The sequence below is a fragment of the Lagopus leucura genome, unplaced genomic scaffold (genome assembly GCF_019238085.1).
Source record: "Lagopus leucura isolate 7727_CA_CO unplaced genomic scaffold, USGS_WTPT01 Super-Scaffold_100033, whole genome shotgun sequence".
NCBI lineage: Eukaryota > Metazoa > Chordata > Aves > Galliformes > Phasianidae > Lagopus > Lagopus leucura.
The window spans coordinates 3,325,821-3,345,060 of record NW_024962282.1 but is presented as its reverse complement, the minus strand read 5'-3'; the positions used below and the strand labels follow the sequence as shown (position 1 = coordinate 3,345,060).

The 19,240-nt window shown below is 35.4% G+C and overlaps 1 protein-coding gene across 9 annotated transcripts in view; it reads left to right on the top strand.

Moving 5' to 3' along the window:
- SBF2 (SET binding factor 2) overlaps nucleotides 1–12,279 on the top strand; it is a 237,207-nt gene extending 224,928 nt beyond the window's left edge. For all 9 annotated transcript variants that reach the window (XM_042881903.1, XM_042881905.1, XM_042881904.1 and 6 more), the window contains 5 exons: nucleotides 3,216–3,320; nucleotides 5,546–5,739; nucleotides 7,068–7,155; nucleotides 9,299–9,430; nucleotides 9,723–12,279. In XM_042881903.1, coding sequence (XP_042737837.1) covers nucleotides 3,216–3,320; nucleotides 5,546–5,739; nucleotides 7,068–7,155; nucleotides 9,299–9,430; nucleotides 9,723–9,821 — 618 coding nt within the window. In that variant the 3' untranslated portion in view covers nucleotides 9,822–12,279. The remainder of the gene's footprint in view (nucleotides 1–3,215; nucleotides 3,321–5,545; nucleotides 5,740–7,067; nucleotides 7,156–9,298; nucleotides 9,431–9,722) is intronic.
- Nucleotides 12,280–19,240: the final 6,961 nt, after the last annotated feature.

Here is a 19,240-nt window from a genome sequence, read left to right as displayed (position 1 = left end):
TCTGGAATGGAGAAGTTACAGAATATCTTAGTTCACAGTATTCCTTGTTACAATGCAGTGCTTTTCTATGAGGAGCAAAAGGTGTGATTTTTTTAGTGGTAAATGTCCTAATGTGTTTTGTGTACTTGACACCTTTAAGGAGATGTGACAGCTCTATATTTTCCATAAGTCTTCATGTTTACAAGCTTTAGGAAGTTAAGCAATCTACTACACATTTCATTCATTTAAGCCTAATTGAATGATAACAATGTACTTTAAAATACATATTTTTGTGTAAAGCTTCCCAATTCACTTCCACCACACCAGCCAAAAATATGAGCTGGTTTGTTCAAACCTTAAATTCTGGAAAAAGAACTTGTAGATATAAATGTTCAAAAGTAGATCCAGATGAAGGTATTTTCAATTAAGACCATTCTCTGATGGTCTTTTTACATCATAGAAATCGGAACCAAAGTATACACTGATAGTAAGAGTAATTACCCACCCATTTGTTAAGTAAAATGAAACAGGATCATGAAACAGGAAACTACTTCTGCTTTTGTCGTTTGTTTTTTTTTTTTTTTTTCTTTCAGAGTAGTTGCAAATAGTTTAAAAAAAAATAAAAAGGCAGATTTCTCCACAAAACTCAAAACCAGCTCATTTGGTAAGAGATTCCAACTGCATTTTTGAAAACACTTCCTTTCTTTGCTTTTAAAATTCATTAAGATGATACCACAGTGTGACACATCCAAGTATAGCATAGCATGTCTTCAGTAGAGAATAAAATTCGGGTTTAAATGTTTCTGGTCAAGACTAGGTCTTCCAACGACCCTTCGATTTGAGTTGTGATTCACTGTAAATGAGCTAACTGGTCTGAGTGATGAAGTGCACCTTGGCAGGAGCAAGCCCAGACATTGGTATATGCACCAATATTCTGCAGAAAGGTGCTGCAAATCCTGGTGGATGCTCAGTTGCATCAGCTGTGTTCCTTAAGGGCAGTGCTCCCGTGCCACAAAGAAGGCTGGTGGTATCATGGTGCCCAGTAACAGGACTAGGGGTGTTCCATCTGAACATGAAGGAGCAGTTCTTTACTGCGAGTGTGTTTGAACGCTGGCACAAGTTGCTGTCTTGGAGCTATTGCAAAGCCACCTAGGCATGGTCTGGGGCAGCTGCCTCTAGGTGGCCCACCTTGAGATGACAGAGGGCCCTTTCAACCTCATCAATTTTGTGATTCTGTGCAATTTTCTTCCAAGTGCAGCTATTGGCAAGGAAAAAATCTGATGTTCTCTGTAGAATTTAAAACTGAAGGAGCAAGAGTAAATCTTACTGATTTATTGTCATGTAAGTTTTTTTTTTTTTTTACAAAGACTTTATTAAGAGAATTTATTCCTAACTTTTCAAGTTATATATGGGAGGTTGTTGAAAGTTTTTCATTTAAAATTCTGGAAGCACTGCTCATTGTGGAGCCAAAAAAAAAAAAAAAAAAAGGAATGTGACCCAGTTGCTAAGTAACAAGCTTCAGTTAATTCCAGATTCTGCAGAGAAGGACTTGTACTCAAAAGTCAAAACTGTGGCAGAAAGAGAATGCTGAAATTAAAACCTGAATAACCTTTAGCACTAAAGAGTTTGTATTGCTTTTACAGCAGTTTGAGAAGCCTTTTACATGAAATGCCTGTGGTAAATATATTCAGTCCTATGTATACTATCAGGAACACTTTACAGAAAGAATTTTGAAAGAGGAACAACTGGTCTAAAGAAGCCTTTGGTCTGGCTTGTTTGCCATTCCTTGTTTTTGTATCTACCAGTGAGGACAATCCAAACAAAGCTATTCTAGTTTTATTTCTTGGCAGGAAAAGAGCCCTGCAATAGTAAATATATATGTATCTTTTCAAGTAGTTTGATTCTTTGTGTTGTCACGTCTCTTCTATTTAGTTATACTTTTCAACTTTCTAATTTTCCTTCAGCAAGGAAGAATCTGTAGATATGTTTTGTTTTTGTTAGACTCTGTCATATAGGCTTATTTATTTTCAGTTCAGTGTTCCAAATTTAGTTGAGCAGTTAATTGTTTCCTTACCAAATGTTTCCTTACCTTAAAAAATAGTCTTTTTCTCTAAGTTTCAATCATCAATGATTTCCTGTTATTCTAATATACCCCTAGAATATGATGAAAGCTACACTAGTTATGTGGTATAGTGGAAATAAGGTCAAAGTCTAATTGTCTCTTCTTTGAAAATAATGTCTTTGGGTTTATTTATCTTTTATATAGCATGGAAATTCTTTGTCCTGTGGCAATTTTTGTTCTGTCATCAGTCCTTAATTGGATTTTCAAAATTAAGTTTCAGATGTGATTTTGTTAAGAATCAGATTTTCATGACAATATAGGTGCTGAAAGTAAAACTGTAAGAAGGAAGGATAAAAATGGACCAAATATCACAGTAATGGCAAATGGTGAATGTTGTAGTTAAGCCGTTCCACAAGTAAACATGAACTAATTAAACTGTGTCTTTTTACTTAACTTTGCACACACTGTCTTATTAACAGGAAATAACCCCAACTGGAGGTTATCAACATAGGTCGTATTCCCAAGTTCCACAAGAACATGTTGTTACAGTTTGGCATCCAAAATGAATAAATCTTCCATTTCCTTCTTTTATTACAGTTTTGTATTATATTTTATAAACCACGGTAAATCTTAGTATTGGCAATGTAGGTTTTTGTAAATATTTTTATGGAATATACTCTATCCTGATCTCTGTCATGTTTCTATTATGGCAGTTGGTGATGACTGTTGTGTGATCAAGAGAACTGGTGGAGAACTGAAAGAATAATGGCTCCCTCAGCCTGTGATTTGCAAGAGGAATTATATGACTGATGCTGTATTTGGTTGCCATTGAGTTCTGAGTTTAGTTGATAGCAGTTTATAGCTGGTTTGGCTTGTACTTTACTGGGCAACATGGCCTAAAAGTTCTCTGTGTAAAAATATTGACTAGAAAATCATAGAATTGTAGGATGGCCTGGGTTGAAAAGGACCACAGTAATCATCTATTTCAACCTCCCTGCTGTGAGCAGGATCACCAACCACCAGACCAGGCTTCCCAGAGCCACATCCAGTCTGGCCCTGAATGCCTCCAGGGATGGGGCATCCACGACCTCCTTGGGCAGTGATTGTATTAAACTGATTGTCGGGAAGTGATCAGTTAAAAATGTTTCTTCTTAACCCTTGTCATTTGTTTCAGGAAATTGAAAGGTTGGAAAGTAAATTAAATCAGAGCCCAGAAAGATGGCAGCTTTTGTGGGAAAGGGTCAAAATGAATCTAAAGGATGACACTAGACAAGACAATGTAAGTAGCAAAGGAACTCTTCCAGCACAGGCTTTATACCTGGGACACTGTCAAAATCACTGTGTTTCTTGGAGTAAAGTACTGCTTTTGAAAAACTGAACATGTTGTTCTAACCTTGGATACCAGCTCTGTATCTCTACACATAGAAAAACATGTTTATACTTATTTACACCATTTAATTAATTACTTCTCAGCAGTAGATTAAGGCACGTAGACAAAATGAGCACAAGCATTTTACTAGTACAAAATTGTATGACTCGATATTATTAAAATATTCATTGTGTCAAAGTCTTCAAGTACAAAAAAAAAAAATCAGTTCCTGGAGGTAGCCGAAAGGAAATGACAGAGGTTCAAGGATAAGTAAAGATATTTCCATGTCTACATGGAATTTTGGAATTGTAGATTCTGGTAAAGGCAAGAAACTGTTCGTGCTATGTTTCTGGTTCTTGACTCCTGTAAAATGAGTAGCTGACATTGCAGATATTTTCTAATTCAAAAGCAGCCTTTTTTTTCTTTTCTTTCTTTCTCTCTATGTGCACTAGGAAGTTTGTTAGATAATGGCTTTGGGGAGCTTTCTTTATCAACTTGGCATAAAACTGTGCCATAACTCTTCAGCTTTACAAACTTGTTCAAGTTTGCCAGCCTTCGTGAGTTTGTTAGTTTTCAGAACTACTCTGTTATTTGTCCTTTGATTTCAATAAAGCAATAAGTTTTATGTCTATCATAGTCATTTAAGTTCACCTCGTACCTAAACAAACCCAGAACGGAAGGTTTTTTATATGAGCAAAGCAGAGGATTAAGTTTTTATTGAATAATTGGAAGCAGAAAATTAAATGCAAGTATAAATGTACCTGACATCAGTCTCTTGTTCTCAGATAAACGTAGTAGCTAAGAGTCAGCTCCAAAGAATTCTCTAGGATGCTGTTCTGCAGATTAAGACCAAATTCAGGGGTTACTGAGAATCTACTAAAAAGACTTAAATCTATAAAGTAGCTCTTGGAAGCTTCACTTTTTTTTTTTCTTTTCAACTAATGAATTTATGGAAATTTATTGTATCCAAATGTCTGACTACTTCTAGATGATTCTGAGAAAGCAATGGAAACAATATTCAAATTTATGTCACTGGAATAAACAAGGCTTTTCTTAAATAATGTCTTTTCACACTTTGTGATTGTATCCTCCTGCATAGGAAATGCAGTGAAATGCCATCTCTATGACTCTTCAGTGGCAACACTGATTTGTGTTATGAAGATTTTTTTCCTCCCGTAGTAATTCACAATTTACACATTGTACTAAATATTATTTGTGTAGAATTTTGAGATCATCTCAAAATGCATGACAAACAACTCAATTTCTACAGCGAACAGAAGTGATGTAGGGATAATATTACAGAGAAAGAGCAAGCTGGTATGTATCTCTCCCATGTGTTTATTAAGTTAAAGGTTTGCCTTGTTGCAGTGAAGAGTGATTTTGTGTTCTGAGTGTTGCTACACACATTTTTATTTTGCAAATAACAAACTGTAGATCAAGTCAAAACAATATGCTGAATACTTAATATTAAGAAGGTGGTTACACACCTTACTTCCTCACAGAAATTCCAAATTCCAAACAACTGTTGATGTTCAAATTGCTGCAAATGGATTTGAGCAAATAAATTGCTGCAAATGTTTTAGCAAATCCTTGCCAAGTATCGACAAATCTTACCAGGGTAAGGTTGCATTTATCATATAAGCACTGATAAAATTAAAGCTGAAAAATCATGATGTCAGTGTTCACAGATGTGTACAAAGCTGATGGCTGGAATTGTGAAGTTACACCAGAATTCAAACCCATGAGATGCTCTCTTTATTGAGGAGTGCATTTCCGTTAAAATTGCACTTCTGTATTCTCTTCAGATTCCTCTTGCACACAGCAGCATTAATGAGAGCAATGAATATAGACTAGATTCTGATCAATTGAGACTAAAAGCATGTAAAAATAAAATATTAACAGATCTTTAGTAATAGATCAGCTGTAGTTCTTCACTGTTCATATATTTAATGCAAATTATTAACTATATAGACTACCAGGAAGAGTTGTGGGTCGTGTTTATTTCAAAAAGAATGTTATGTTTTGGTTTTCTACTGTAATACATTTATAACGTTTTAGTTCATCAAACAATCAGATTTCTCAGTTCTAAATTTGCCTAGATCTTGTTTAAGATTGTTTTATTTTCTTCTTTGTAGCTTCAGAGACATCCTTCTGGCTCCTCAGGGATGATGTCAGCTAATCTACATTCCTATCAAAAGAGATCTTTGTTGGAAATGCCTGACAATGGGCTGGGTGAGGAACAGAGTGCAAGCATCTCTCCCTCCAATGGAGTAGATAGGAGAGCAACTACGCTATACAATCATTTCACTTCAAAGAATGATGAAAATAGGTAAACCAAACAGTCAGAAAGTATTTATGAACCTTGTATAAGAATGGTACAAGCCTTAGGAAAAAAATGAATCTTTTGTATACATAGATCTTTCAGTCTTTCCCTTTCTAAAACAGGAAGGTTTTGGTTATGGTTGTCCAACCTTTTGGCTTGGCTGGGCTGCACTGCGTGAAGTTGTCTTGGGTCAACATAGGTTGCTCTGACAGAATACAATAGCACTGTTCAGTAGGGCAAATTCTCAGCTACAAAACACTATTTTTCAACATAGGCACCACCATTAGCTGTTCATTTTTTGCCAGCAGTGAACAAGAGCCTGCATGCTGCGCTTATAAAAATTTGCACCAGTAGAGGTGATGCAGTATTGCTGTCACCACTGCTGAAATGCACCACCACCACCTGACTGTGCTCGCATCCAGGTTTCCAGGAACAGCAAGTGTTGATGAATGTCAGTGGGTGCAATTTTTTTCCCTATGGAGGAATTCAGTTACGCCCATTTGCCTTCATGCTCATTTCCATGTCAGATGCCATTTTGTCAGACTTCCCTCTGCCACCATCTCTCACACAGCAACCACAAGGGAATACTGGTGGGAAGGTTCAGCCCCTACTGTCAGACCACCACCATCTGCCTCTGATGCTGTGGGCCATCATAATAAAACGGGAGACATTTTAATATTTTTCTTAAGATGTTAAAAAGTGAACAGCAGAGACGTAAAGCTGATGGGACATTTGACCCTGTTTTTGTAAAACTAATGCATCAGCCTCGTTTCTTGGCAGTAGTTGCAATTTGCAGTGAAGTCACCAGGGTTGCATCACAGATTTTTGATGAAATTTTACTCTTCATATATTTCATGCTTAACAATTGTTCACAAATTTACGTTGTACTAAAAAGCAATTACATGAATAAGACATGGTTGTGAAGCAAGGGATATTTTTCTCTGGTAAGATAGGGCTTTTCATGTCTCTATACGAGACTTTTATCACATTTTTGGATTGGATATCTGATTGCAACTCTATGTTTCATTTGAAAAGTAACAGGTAATGTATTTATATCAACTGAAAATGGTACCAGGCTGCATGTAGTCCTCGAGCCACAGGTTGGACATGCCTGGACTGTAGCTGCATATTGAAAGGGACTAGAGTGCTGAAATAGTGTTTATCACTGTATCAGTCACCAAACTAGGCTGTTGTTTAAAAATGATTTGTTTCACAACAGTAAAAGAAATGCTTAAATATTTTTTTAGTCATTTGGGGTTTTATATGTATTTATATATCACTATTCACATGTGTCACTATCATCATGTGTCGTTTGTATTTTCTGCATCTTCCAGATCTTTTGAAGGTACGCTGTACAAAAGAGGAGCTTTGCTGAAAGGCTGGAAGCCCCGCTGGTTTGTGCTGGATGTGACCAAACACCAGGTAAAAACTTTTCAATATTGGTTTTTTTTTAATGTCAAGTTTGCTGCATTTTTATTTATTGATTTAGTTTAATTTTACAAGTAATCAGCAATAATAATTATTTTCAGAAGCAATGTGTGAATTACATTGTTATAGACTCTGTGTGTACTGTGTGACTGATAAAACATTCTGAATGGACAGTTTGAGGAGGTAGCAATTTTTAAAGCATTTTTAACTCTACAAGATCATTAAGCAAATAAGTGTTGAGTATCATCAGGCATTCTAGTATGACCTTATAGTTTCCAGAAGAACCAAAATCTGTTTTAAATAGCTGGAAACTTAGTATGTAATTTCTTGATTGCAGTTGGGATTCTGAGAGATAATATGGTAACTGATAGCAAGTTTCAATTGTTAAAACTGGAGGAGGTACTTAATGCTTCCAAAGCATGTATTTTACATCCTCTTTGCTCCTCAAGTACTTTGTCATGAGCATTTTTCTTTACATGAAATAACATTGTATTCTCTGAAAAAATATCACCTGAATTGCTTTTATGGAAAAGTCCATTTACCTCACTTGGCATTTGTGGTGCTCTTCTGAAATCTGTACTTGAGGCAGCTAACGTGAGTGAAACCTTGGAAGTATTTTCAAATCTGAAGAATAGGAACAGCTATCTTTCTGAGATCAGTTAGAGTTCTTTAAATTAAAGGGAGTTAGAATTTCACCCCCAAATTTTCCCTCTAAAGTCTTCAAATGCCAAGTTCCTGATTAAACAATAGTGTTAGGTGGTATATATAGGAGTAGTTTAAATTCTTCACAGTGAGGTAAGCTTAATAGCCAAATAATTCATAAATATTCTGAAAAATCATTGTACATCAAGAAGCACTAAAAATAGGGTATCTGTTGGCCTAAATATTTTACCTGATTTACAGAATTTGACAGTGGAAATTTGTGATCTTCCATGCTTAAAATAATATTGAGTGATGAAGAAGTAATCTTTACTGAGCAAAATGTTCCACATAGCCACACAGTGCAGGTTGTTCAAATAACTTCTGAGACCTGTGTGTGCTTTGTTAGAAAATATATTAATGCATTGTAATTAACACTTTAAAAAATATGTAATACAAGACAGTCATTTTTAAGCCACTCATTGAGGATCCCCGGATTATGCTATGTGGTAATATACTAGCAAATGTCCTAATTGTAATTGTTGCTCCTGAAACAGAAGAGAGAAGACTCATCATTCTGCAGAGGAAAAAAAAAAAAAGACTTTTAAATTTTTTGTAAACCAAATATCCTCCTGAATATCACAGATGTAAGAGTATATGCAGTCTGAAGCAGATACAAGTCGATCGTAGCTTGAATTCTCTGGCTGTGAGGGTTTGCTTTACTATAATGCATCTGTTTATGGATTGTTGTATTTTATCTTTTTTTTTAGTGAACTCCAGATTTTATCTTCTGGAACAATTTGTATATCAAAACTCAGCTTACAGTGATTTGCATTCATATTACAGTATCTCTGCTAGGTGGAAAAAGCAAGTCTTGTTCAACCACTAAATATAGGAAAATTGAAGTTTTCTGTGTTTATAATTATCTAAAATCATTCTTAAATTTTTGCTGATCATTTTCTATTCTTGAAATACAGACAATTAATATTTTCTTAACTCTTTGGTGGAGTAATGTTCTTGTGTTAGTTTCATTGAAATGAACAGGGAAGAGATTGCTTCTGGGCAGAGGATTTGTGAAGGATAAGAGCAGAATCTTGACTTCAGGAGTCAGCAGTCCTTATCAGTTTTTCTGACAGAAACAGTGTTTAACTGTTAGAAGCTTCTCTGCTCTGAGATTCTCATGACAACACGTTCTCTCAGTTCAGTGATCTGCACAGGAGTGGATGGTGGAGACATTGCTATTAGCCAGAGATATCAAATAGAGGTCTGGCCAGTAAAAGGCTCTCAACAGTCCCACTATCTTGTATACCAGACCAATGACTGTGTCTTAGCAATTGCCTATGTCTGATGGCTTCAGGTGTTAATAGCATTTTTTCTTCCTACCTTCACTCCCCAAATCCCCAAGTTATATCCAGGAAAGGACAATAAAGGTAATAAAAATGAAAGGTCCATCTGAATAGTGTATTTGGATTTAACTTTTCTCTCTCATGTGGTCTAGTTACGATACTATGACTCTGGTGAAGATACAAGCTGTAAGGGTCACATAGACCTCGCAGAAGTAGAAACAGTGATTCCTGCTTCTCCAACTATTGGAGCCCCAAAACATGCAAGTGAAAAAGCATTTTTTGATGTAAGTGTATCTGGTTTTTATTTGATGTTTGCCTGAAACTTTCCTTGTTTAACCTGCTACTTTCATTCTGTCTGGAAGATGAGAGCTTGAATGGAGCTGCCATGCCAACTCAACACAGAAAGTTTTTATGGAGCTAGCTAGTCATGATTCTCAACAGCAGAAATTAAAACAAATAAACAACAAAACCCATACATTCAGACTCAATTAGTAGATTACAGCTGAAAGTAAAATTTATAAGTTTCTTTTTCTATTTTGTGTGTTGACTTTTCACGTTCTTGTTTTTCTTTTGCAGTTGAAGACAAACAAACGTGTGTATAATTTTTGTGCCCAAGATGCACAGAGTGCTCAACAATGGATGGACAGAATCCAGAGCTGCATTTCAGATGCTTAGAAAGGAATAACATTCCATTATCAAGATATGTTTAAAGCAACTCTTTTTGTAAGATGTGTTCTGAAATGTTGCTGACAACCAGCCTTCCTTACATTTCAGCTATAGACATTGATAATATGCTGAAGTTTCTTTTCTGTTTAATAATTATAACCACTGTAACCGTTTGGTTTTTTTTTCCTGCAGGGAGGACTTTGAAAAATAATAATTCATTTATCCTGAATTTCCACTTTCTTCAGTACAATTCCTAGCTAGAAAAGTGAGCCGTATTTGCACTATTTTCTAATCCTCATTTTCTCATTTCAGAGTTGCTCTGATAAGGAAAGCTGTCCAAAGTAGCTTGTAAAAATCTCTACAGCAGAAAGTCTATTTTCTCCTTATTTATATTTTTAAACAGAAATTCTTATTTCCAAGGTAGTCATTGTTAAGAGGAAACATGTCTACAATTCTTAAAAAAAAGAAAGAAACAAAGCTTGTGAGTCCAGTGACATATATATCAGATTGGTGATATTAAAACTGTTGATATTTTTTTAAGACCAAAAAAATGAAATTGCCATTCTGAAATTAACAGATTTTCAAGTGTCTTCTCAGCATGCAGGCCAGTCTTTAATCTCGTGCTCTACAGAGTGCTTCAGCGATGTTGTTATGGAATTTCAAGTTCCAGGGGTTATCTGAAGATCATAGCACTTTCTTTTTAGATTCTGTTTGCTATTATGATGGGATATGTGAAAGAAATCTGGCTGACACTATCGTAGAGATGCAGGAAAAAACAAACTAGGAATTTGGTAGAAGGAAGATCTCTTAAGTGTGAGTTGTATATGTTAATTTATATGCTGTTCTGCTCACTGTAAAATAAAAAATAACAAACGTGATGATAATGCACTAAACAGTGGAGCAAGCACTTGCACTGAAATCTTTAAAATGCTCACATTTTGAATGACAGGTAAGTTATTTATAGCAGAACAATACTAGCTAGTTAACATTTACAGATATTAAATATGTAAATAATCTGGGTTGATGTGTTGTGATTTGATACTTTTTAAACATTTTTGCACATAAATTGGAAGATTGTTTATAGATTTTTACATTTGATAAAATTGTGTTTGTTCAACTTAAAATCTTGGGAGAAATGTGTTTAATAACCCCAAATTATTAAAAGTTTTACAGTCTACAAATAGTGATGACATTGAGTAGAATCTGTAGGTAACTAAGCCATTGTTTTTATTTTGATATGTTAATATGTTAAATAGCACACTAATATTACAAAAAAATGTATATATGATTCAGTATTTTCTCATTTTTTTTCCAGACATTCTGCTTATAACTTAATGTCAGCCTAATCAAACTGACTATACTTATTACAGTTTTTCAGTTATTAATGTTTTTTGTTTGTTTTTTATAACTAATGTATTTTGTCAGAAAGGAATATGAACTTCTCACTTCACATACACAATAGGTAATGCAGCTGTTTTCAATGCATTTACAATTTCAAAACAAAGAAAATGAAGGATTTTTCTAGCATTTTTCAACTGACAAATTTCCACCTGTGACAATGGTGTTTGCACATTTGTATGTTTCTTTGTATATGAAGTACTTTTATATGTACTTTGTAAAATACTGATCCTGCTACTAGGTTATATGAAAATTTACATACCACTTCTTATTTTGTAACTGGTTCATTTTAACTCTTGTATGTTCTGTGATATAATCATCTTGTAATAAACACACTTCTTAAGAAAAACCCTTCCTTTTACTGTAAAAAGAGAAATCAGCAAGACCCACATGTTGAAATACTTCCACAGGCACAAGACAAATCCTTATTTACTCTGTATTAAGAATTGTATGGTCTTTTGTATACTTGTACATATTCTTACACAAGAGTTGCACTTCAGCATCCTTAACTCAAACACTTGTCAACAGTAACATTAAAGACTAAAGAAATCAGAATTTAAAGCAAGATTATCATTCTAACAAGTCTCAATGTATGGCCTTTATGAAAAGACTAAATATGTAACATCTCTACTAAGCTGTTGAATAATTATGTTAAATATTAGAAAAAAAAAGGGGGGAAAAAGATTTTTCCCATATGCTCTCACAACATAAATCAGCCATGTGCTTTCACCATGAAACATATCTCGATCATTTATGTCACCTTATTGATAAGCAATCTAGTATGAAATAATTAAAATAGAAGAAATGACAAGATCTTATTGGAGAATAGCATCTAAATTGAATTCCTGAGTGTGGTGTGGGTTAGCAGAGTTAAAATGGAAAGGGAATGTGTGATGGAGGTAGGGGACTTGTGACAATTCTTAAATGCTGTGGTGCTTAGAGTTTGCATATTGAGCTTGGCATGAATGCTAATGTTGCCTTAAATGTTGATCTCAATTTTTAGTGTATTGATGGAAAATGGACTTGAGCAACTTAACTTAAAAATATCCAAATAAAAGCTGAAATGAGATATCAATATTTGTGTTGTTTATGTAAAGAATATACAAATGAATGCTAGGCCTACATAGGTTCTTGGTGTGAAGACAAAGAATTGGTAGTGTACCTTAGGGTTTCTTCTATACAAAGCAAAGATTCAGATGGAAACTCAGAAGAAATGTGTAGAAGTTAGAGTAGCATAAGCTGCAAGGTTTTTCAACCTGTTTCAGTTGTGGCAGCAAGAGTAGAGTAAGAGTAGAAAATTAGTTTGGGAAAAACTCCATGTGAAAAGGGATCCATCTTCTTCATACTCCATGGAAAAGGAACCCTTCCAGGAGTTCAGGGTGAGGTAAGTATGTCCTTCTAAAGAGCAGGGGCTCTTTACTTAAGGGAAGGTGGATTTCTTAGCTTTGTTTGTGTTGAGAAACAAACTGCTCTTAATAGGTGATGGGATGAACTGAATTTAAGTTTGGAAGAGTTTTACAGGCATAGTATATCAGAAATTTCTCCTTATCTAACACTTAAGCATTTTGTATTCCGTATTTTGTATGGAACTTCGGAATTATTGTATTAAATAATACAGCTCAGAACATGCCACATGTGTGGGTCACTGGTTACGTAACAATACACAAACAGCTAGCAGACCTAGGACCAAATGTTCAAAATTTTGTATCACATCCCACACACATTATTAGTATCTGATACTTTGCAAACTGCAGACATAACAAAAATGTAGTGATTTTTTCCAAATACTGTAATTTTGTTTTTTCATCCTGTAATATTCTTGGAGTATGCTTAAGTGGCTGCACCACATTTCTCATTTTTCATATCTGTGATCATACAAATATTTTGTCTGTTCATGATTATCCTGTGGTTGCTTTGGGGAGTCAAAAAACTGAAATGAGTCCACCAGTTCCCCAGTTATGCTAAAGTTCATGCTGAGTATCACTGTCGCATCTACTTTTAGAGTTTTTGTCTGTATTAGTCTAGTTTCTTGCCAAATTTTGGCTACCGTGTAAGCATGCTCATTTAAGAAATTTTCACCTTTGTGTTTTTTTCATGTGTAGCAACTTTTTTTTAATTGTATGTCAAATAGAGATGCTCCAGATTCAATGTCATTTACTCTCTGCTTACTCTTCCATCTAGACTCTCAAAGGAATGACTTGCTGATACAAAGACTGCTGATAGGAGTTGCTTTTGTTTTCTCTTGCATAATACAAAATCTTCAAGGTCTAATTTAACCTATTGTTATTTTTTTGCTTTAGACCTTTCTGGTTTAAGCTGGTAAGAATGATCACCCAGAGGAACTCTTCAATTCTGTGTCTTTAATCCACCCCTCTTTAAGGTTGTCTGTGTGTGCAAATGCGTGTAGTGAACTGTCTACCATCTTTATCTACAATCACACTCCAGTAATTAAAAGTCAGATACTAAGATACCTTTTAAGGGTAAGGTTCCCTTCTTTCCACTAACAGTTATTGAAATTTCTCATTGGCATATTTTATAATCAACTGTAAAATAATACAGCTTTTAGTAAGCCAGGAGTATTATAATGATTAGCTGAGTCATCCCTGAGAAGATGAAGAGTCTTTCTTGAACTGAGATACTTGATTTCGTATGTGGGTTCTGTGTGCTACTTCTAGAAAATTCTGAAAACCCAAACTTGGAACAGAAGGTAAAAGCTGTATTTTAAAGACAGTCTGTCTAACGTTTGTTCATTTACACCTTCATCTCTATGCAGACTTTACAAACCAGAAGATGCACTAGTGGCAGCTGAATTAAAATTCCAGATCGCTAGTGGTATCTACCCACAGTACTGTCCTATTTGTCTTTTTTATGGTGGTCTGATCTGATTGACCTCTGCTTCTATAAAATATTGCTTGTTGTCAACATCCAGCATGAAACTAATGCTCAATTTCAAGTTGCATGATGTGGTTCATGATTCTTATATTTTTCAGATTTTGCACGTTCTTGAATAGGAAATATTGCTTGACTGTGGCAAATTTAAAGTTACGGTTTCCATTCCATATTTTTTTTAATGGATGTTTTGTTTAAATGTCTTCTAGGGAATTCTTAACCTATGATTTTGTCTACAAAGTGGGTAATAAATAGAAGTTGGAAATAGCTAGGATAAAAATAACATTATATTTCCTGGAAAGAGGTATAAACATAGCTGGTTTTTTACACGTTAAATGGTACTTGATATTCTGTCTTCATTTTTGTTTATCGAATGTCTCTCAGTGTTGAAGTCAATAAGGATTCTTGTATTTCAGTTCCCCTAAACCTACCACCAAACAACACCTCCAAACCTTGTAGTGTTCCTTTGCATTAAATATCTCTTTTTATTGTCCAGAATTGATGCTAGATTCAACATCACTGCTTCATGATGGACAGATGGGATTATTTCAAGTTTAATACCAGAAAGTGTTTTGTGCAAGTGCTTTCTCAGTAAGAACAAATGCTCAGGTATCTCAAAAAATGAACAGTATGCTGACAGCACTGCGTTCCTTGCCAGGTTGCAGTGGCTGCAGGTCATAATTAATAGTGCTGGTGAGTTCAAAGTTATATTTACATACAAGACCTCCAATAAGTTCAAAATTGTAACTACATAAGTTTGTGGATAAGTATATGAATCAAGTTCAATATAGTAGATAATAGTATAGGTAAAATCACTACGTTTAAATGCTTATGGATTCAGGTTCTGTGTACATTGGATTGTTTTTGTGCCACTGCAGTGGTTAGAGCTTTTTTATTTGTGCTGTTCTGTCACTGGCAAACATGTTAGCTGAATGAAATGCTTACACTAACATTTTATTTCTATTAAAAAATACATGCTAAAAACATTAAGGGCTTTGTAGCATTTCATGATGGCAAATGATTTGGAATTGGAATTTTGAAGAAAATGTTGGAGAGTTACCAACCCAGTCACCACTGAGTATTGATGAAGTCGGACAGAGTGTTTTCTCTGAGATACCTGTAAGATATTACTCTTTGTGATACCCTTTTAAAATCTGCAGGAAAGGTTTTTGTTTAGAATATGTGTCCTTTTGGTAGTGCCCCCAAACTAGTCTCATTAGCTTATGTCACTGCTTTTAAATTTAATGAGATTAAGTTCAAAAATCACTCATGCTTTCCCTGCTTGTTGTTCCCAAAACATGTTTCATTCTTTAGAACTATTTAGAAAGTTAAAATTAAAATGATCTTGGCTTCTTCCACCTCAGGCTCTTGATTCAAAGGAAAGTGCTTGCAGACAGTCTTCTCAGGTATGAACATGTAGCAATACCTGAAATCTGGAAAATATCCCATCAAGTGATAATGAACCAGAGCCAGGAACAAATTGAGGAATTAGTTATGGTACGTAAAATCATGTCATTGATCACTGTATGTATCACTTATGTTAACAGTGTCAAGACAGCCTGAAGGTTAGATTACAATCTCTAAAAAGTCTAAAATTTTGCTACAGCAGACAGCTGTTTTTGACCCTAAAATATCTGAGATTTGTATCCTCTTCTTCCTATAATCAGCGTTCTTCCAAAATTTTGTCTATCCAGTGACACAAATTTCTGTAGGGAAATCACTTTTTTGCCAGTCATTTCAATTGTTAAATCACGCATCTGATCAAATAGCAATAATTGGGATAGCCTCAGAGTAAAAAAACAAACATAGCTATTCACCATGACACTGAATTATTTTTTTAATTCAAGGAATACTGCGCACAGAATTCTATTGTGTTATGTGAGTTGATATTCCTTTTTTTTTTTTTTTTTTTTTTTTTGATGTAAGGAAAGCATTTCTTATTTGATGATGGCATCCCAAGAAAGCTCGATTATTTATTTATAATATGAGTACATGCAACCTAAATAGACAGGGATCCTTCCGTTTACCTTGGGATTCCAGTCCACTGTTCTCTTTTAACCTTCTCTGTTCACTATCAGTCCGAGCTGCATGAAAGTGTAGTGAGGCCTACAGTGGCACTTGAAATTACAAATAACTCTATTTCTGCCTTGATTAGTCCATAGTGGAAGTCAGGATTTTAGATAAACCTTTGTATGTATTTTCTTTTCATCCAAGTCAGGATGAACAGAGATTATGAAGGCTATAGAGATCAAAACATAGAAAGGCACAGGAGCAAATCCAGCCCTGGCTGGTATTCAGCACCTAATGCAACAAGAAGTCGATGCCAGTGTAAAACAGATCAGAATAGCGGATATAAGCAGCTTGGCACTGGCTTGTCCATTGGATAATCAAAGAGGAAAAGGGGAGGTGACAGGGGAGTGTAAGAAAGCTCATGCTGCAAATAAGAAATGCAGGTAAGCAGGCTGTGGAACTGGGTCCCATAAACTTACATCTCCAAAATGTAGTAAAGGAAGTCTCCCAACCTCCTTTACCTGAGCGGTATTGCTATCTGTTCTCCAAAAATCTTTCTTTATGCTCATCTCACTCTCTGTTTGGTGTTTTTGACCTTTGCTTGTCTGATCATGTCTAAATTTAGATGAGGAATTTTTGAGAAGCAGAGATTGGTGTTAGCTTGTTCCCTAGAGGTGTCTAGAGTACTTCCAGGTGCTGTGATCTAGTGCAAGCCAAAAGGGAAACAGTCTTTGTTTAATAAAGCTCCCTGAAACTAGAGGCTAATTCAAGTCGTACACCTATTTTGGAGGGTAATTATACAGTGTTGGCAATTGAGATTAGTCTGCCATAATGGATAAGGGGCCACTTAAAAAACTGGGATCTGAGCCTGGATTTCAGACACTCTCAGCATTTGACATGAGATTATCACTTTTTGGAACTAGATGAGCAACACTGAAGAACGAGGTTAACATGAAGCCAACATCAAGTATGCTGAACTCAGGTCATTGAAAATACCATTGCTAATACTACTATAAGTGTATTTCCAGTAGAACATCACAGCTTTGTTTATCAAAAGCAGACAGCCAAATTATTATCAGCTGCTGGAGATGGGTGCAAAGGATGCACTGTCAAGTCTCTGCTTCAGTTTCCAAATTTGGGCATTATTTCTGTGATGTAACTTACTTTTCTGTTATATGTATGTTCTCAATTGTTAAATAGTTAATAATACAAGAATTTATACTTACAGTAGGCTAGTATGGATGACTTTGGTTTAATGGTTAATTAATTTCTTTATTTGCTGCATAACCCAAAATAATCTGGCTGCAAATTTTCTTACACTTCCCTTTAGCTTAGGGATCATGAACTATACTGTCAATGGCAGAATAGAAGGAGAAATAGAGCAGTTTGTTGACAAAAATTGCTAGTACATTGCTGTGTAGGGTAATTACTGCCAGTATTGTTTTAAATTATTTTATAACTAATACTGTTATTTTTTGTAACAATGAGTGAATCCACAGTCATCTATTTGAAGCTGTGTGGCACACCTAAAATTAAATGTTTGATGCGTATACTTGTTTTTCAAGCTTGAAATCATGCAGCTATCGTGCTGTTTCTGTTTTACCCACAAAGCAAAGAAGCAAAAGCTAGAAGTGATATGCCAGCAAAAGTAGGCCCATATGTCACTCACCAGTGCTAGAGGTACTATAATTAAACAACCTTAGTAGATAGTATAGGCACTTAATTCTCTTTAGTTTGCAATAAATTGTCCAAGCATGCTGTAACTTTTGTTGCATCAAAGCTGTTCCATTTAAAGATTGAAGCAATGTTAATGCACTAGACATTGTAAGAAGAAGTAATCAATAGCCCTTGAAAAAGATGACCGTTAAAACACCATGCAGCTTTTCTTGCAAAATTAGAAGTCTGGTTTGCAAAGCTTGAAGGAAAAGGGAGATAAGAAAGAAACTTATAGTCCCTTTTAAAGAAATGGACAGTAGTTGTAAAAGGAGATGTCTTTACCAAACAAACCCTCATATTTACTGACATCTGAATTAATCACTGCTGGGTTAAAAAAGATAAATGTTAGTTATAAATCTTTTCTTAGGAGTTCTGAATTTCTAAATGAAATGCAAATTTCATGTTTCTGTGGCAGGAAATGTACGAATAAACACATGCATAATAAAAAATGCTAAAAGTAGATGCTAAATCTGTTAGTCCTTGCATTGACACCAAGTTAGCATTTACAGAGGAGAGAAGAGACAGAAGAGTGAGGTAGTCTAGAGCTGGTAAGACAGCAATCAGGAAAAAGGAAAAAAATGGAAGAGGGCTCTTTACATAAAATATTTGGGAAATGCTCACGTTTTGCTTGGTATTGCTCCACCTAGCAAAGAACTTAGAAGAATTTAAGGCTAAAAGTCTCAATCCCAGCACAGACAAAGATAGCAGATTATTTTTATCTAGGTTTGAGTTATGCTGCAGGAGCATGGAAGCCCTTCCTTCTAAGGAAAAAGACAGGGCAACCTAAGAGATGGAAAACTTGTTTGTTTTACATTAATTTTACTATTTAAGTAGACGTTATTTGAATTAATGCTTCGTTTTTCTGAAAAAGAAAAGAAAGATTGTAATGAGGACAGCAGATACTAAAGCCCTTGCCAGAAACAGATTCTGAATGGATAAAATTGCACCAGAGGAGTTGCCCTGGGGTGCTGGCCCAGGACAACTGTAAATGTGCAACGCAATACAAATGAGTAAGTGTAAATGGTTAACCAGCATGAAAGTGTCTGCAGCTGTAAATGCTCTCATCTGAGGATAGAGACTGATTGCTAGCTGTGCCTGGTAGAAGTACAGGGAAACTGTTCACCTCCACAAAGATGGGTAGAAGCTTTAAGCTGAGCAAACATGGCAAAAAAGAAAGGTTAAAAAGAAACGCACCTAATAAATTCTGTAATACGTTCCTTATGCCAAGTGGGGTTTCTTCCTACTTGTTCTGGATCTCATCACAGAAAAAAAGTGGGCCTCAGCCCAGTTATGGCTCATGGACAGCCCAGCTGGGGCAGCAGGCACTTTATGAGTGCCACCTGTGCCAGTAGCTGGGGTGGGGCTGATTTAAACAAAGAAGGGGCTGTAGATTGGCCATAGGAGGAGCACCTGTG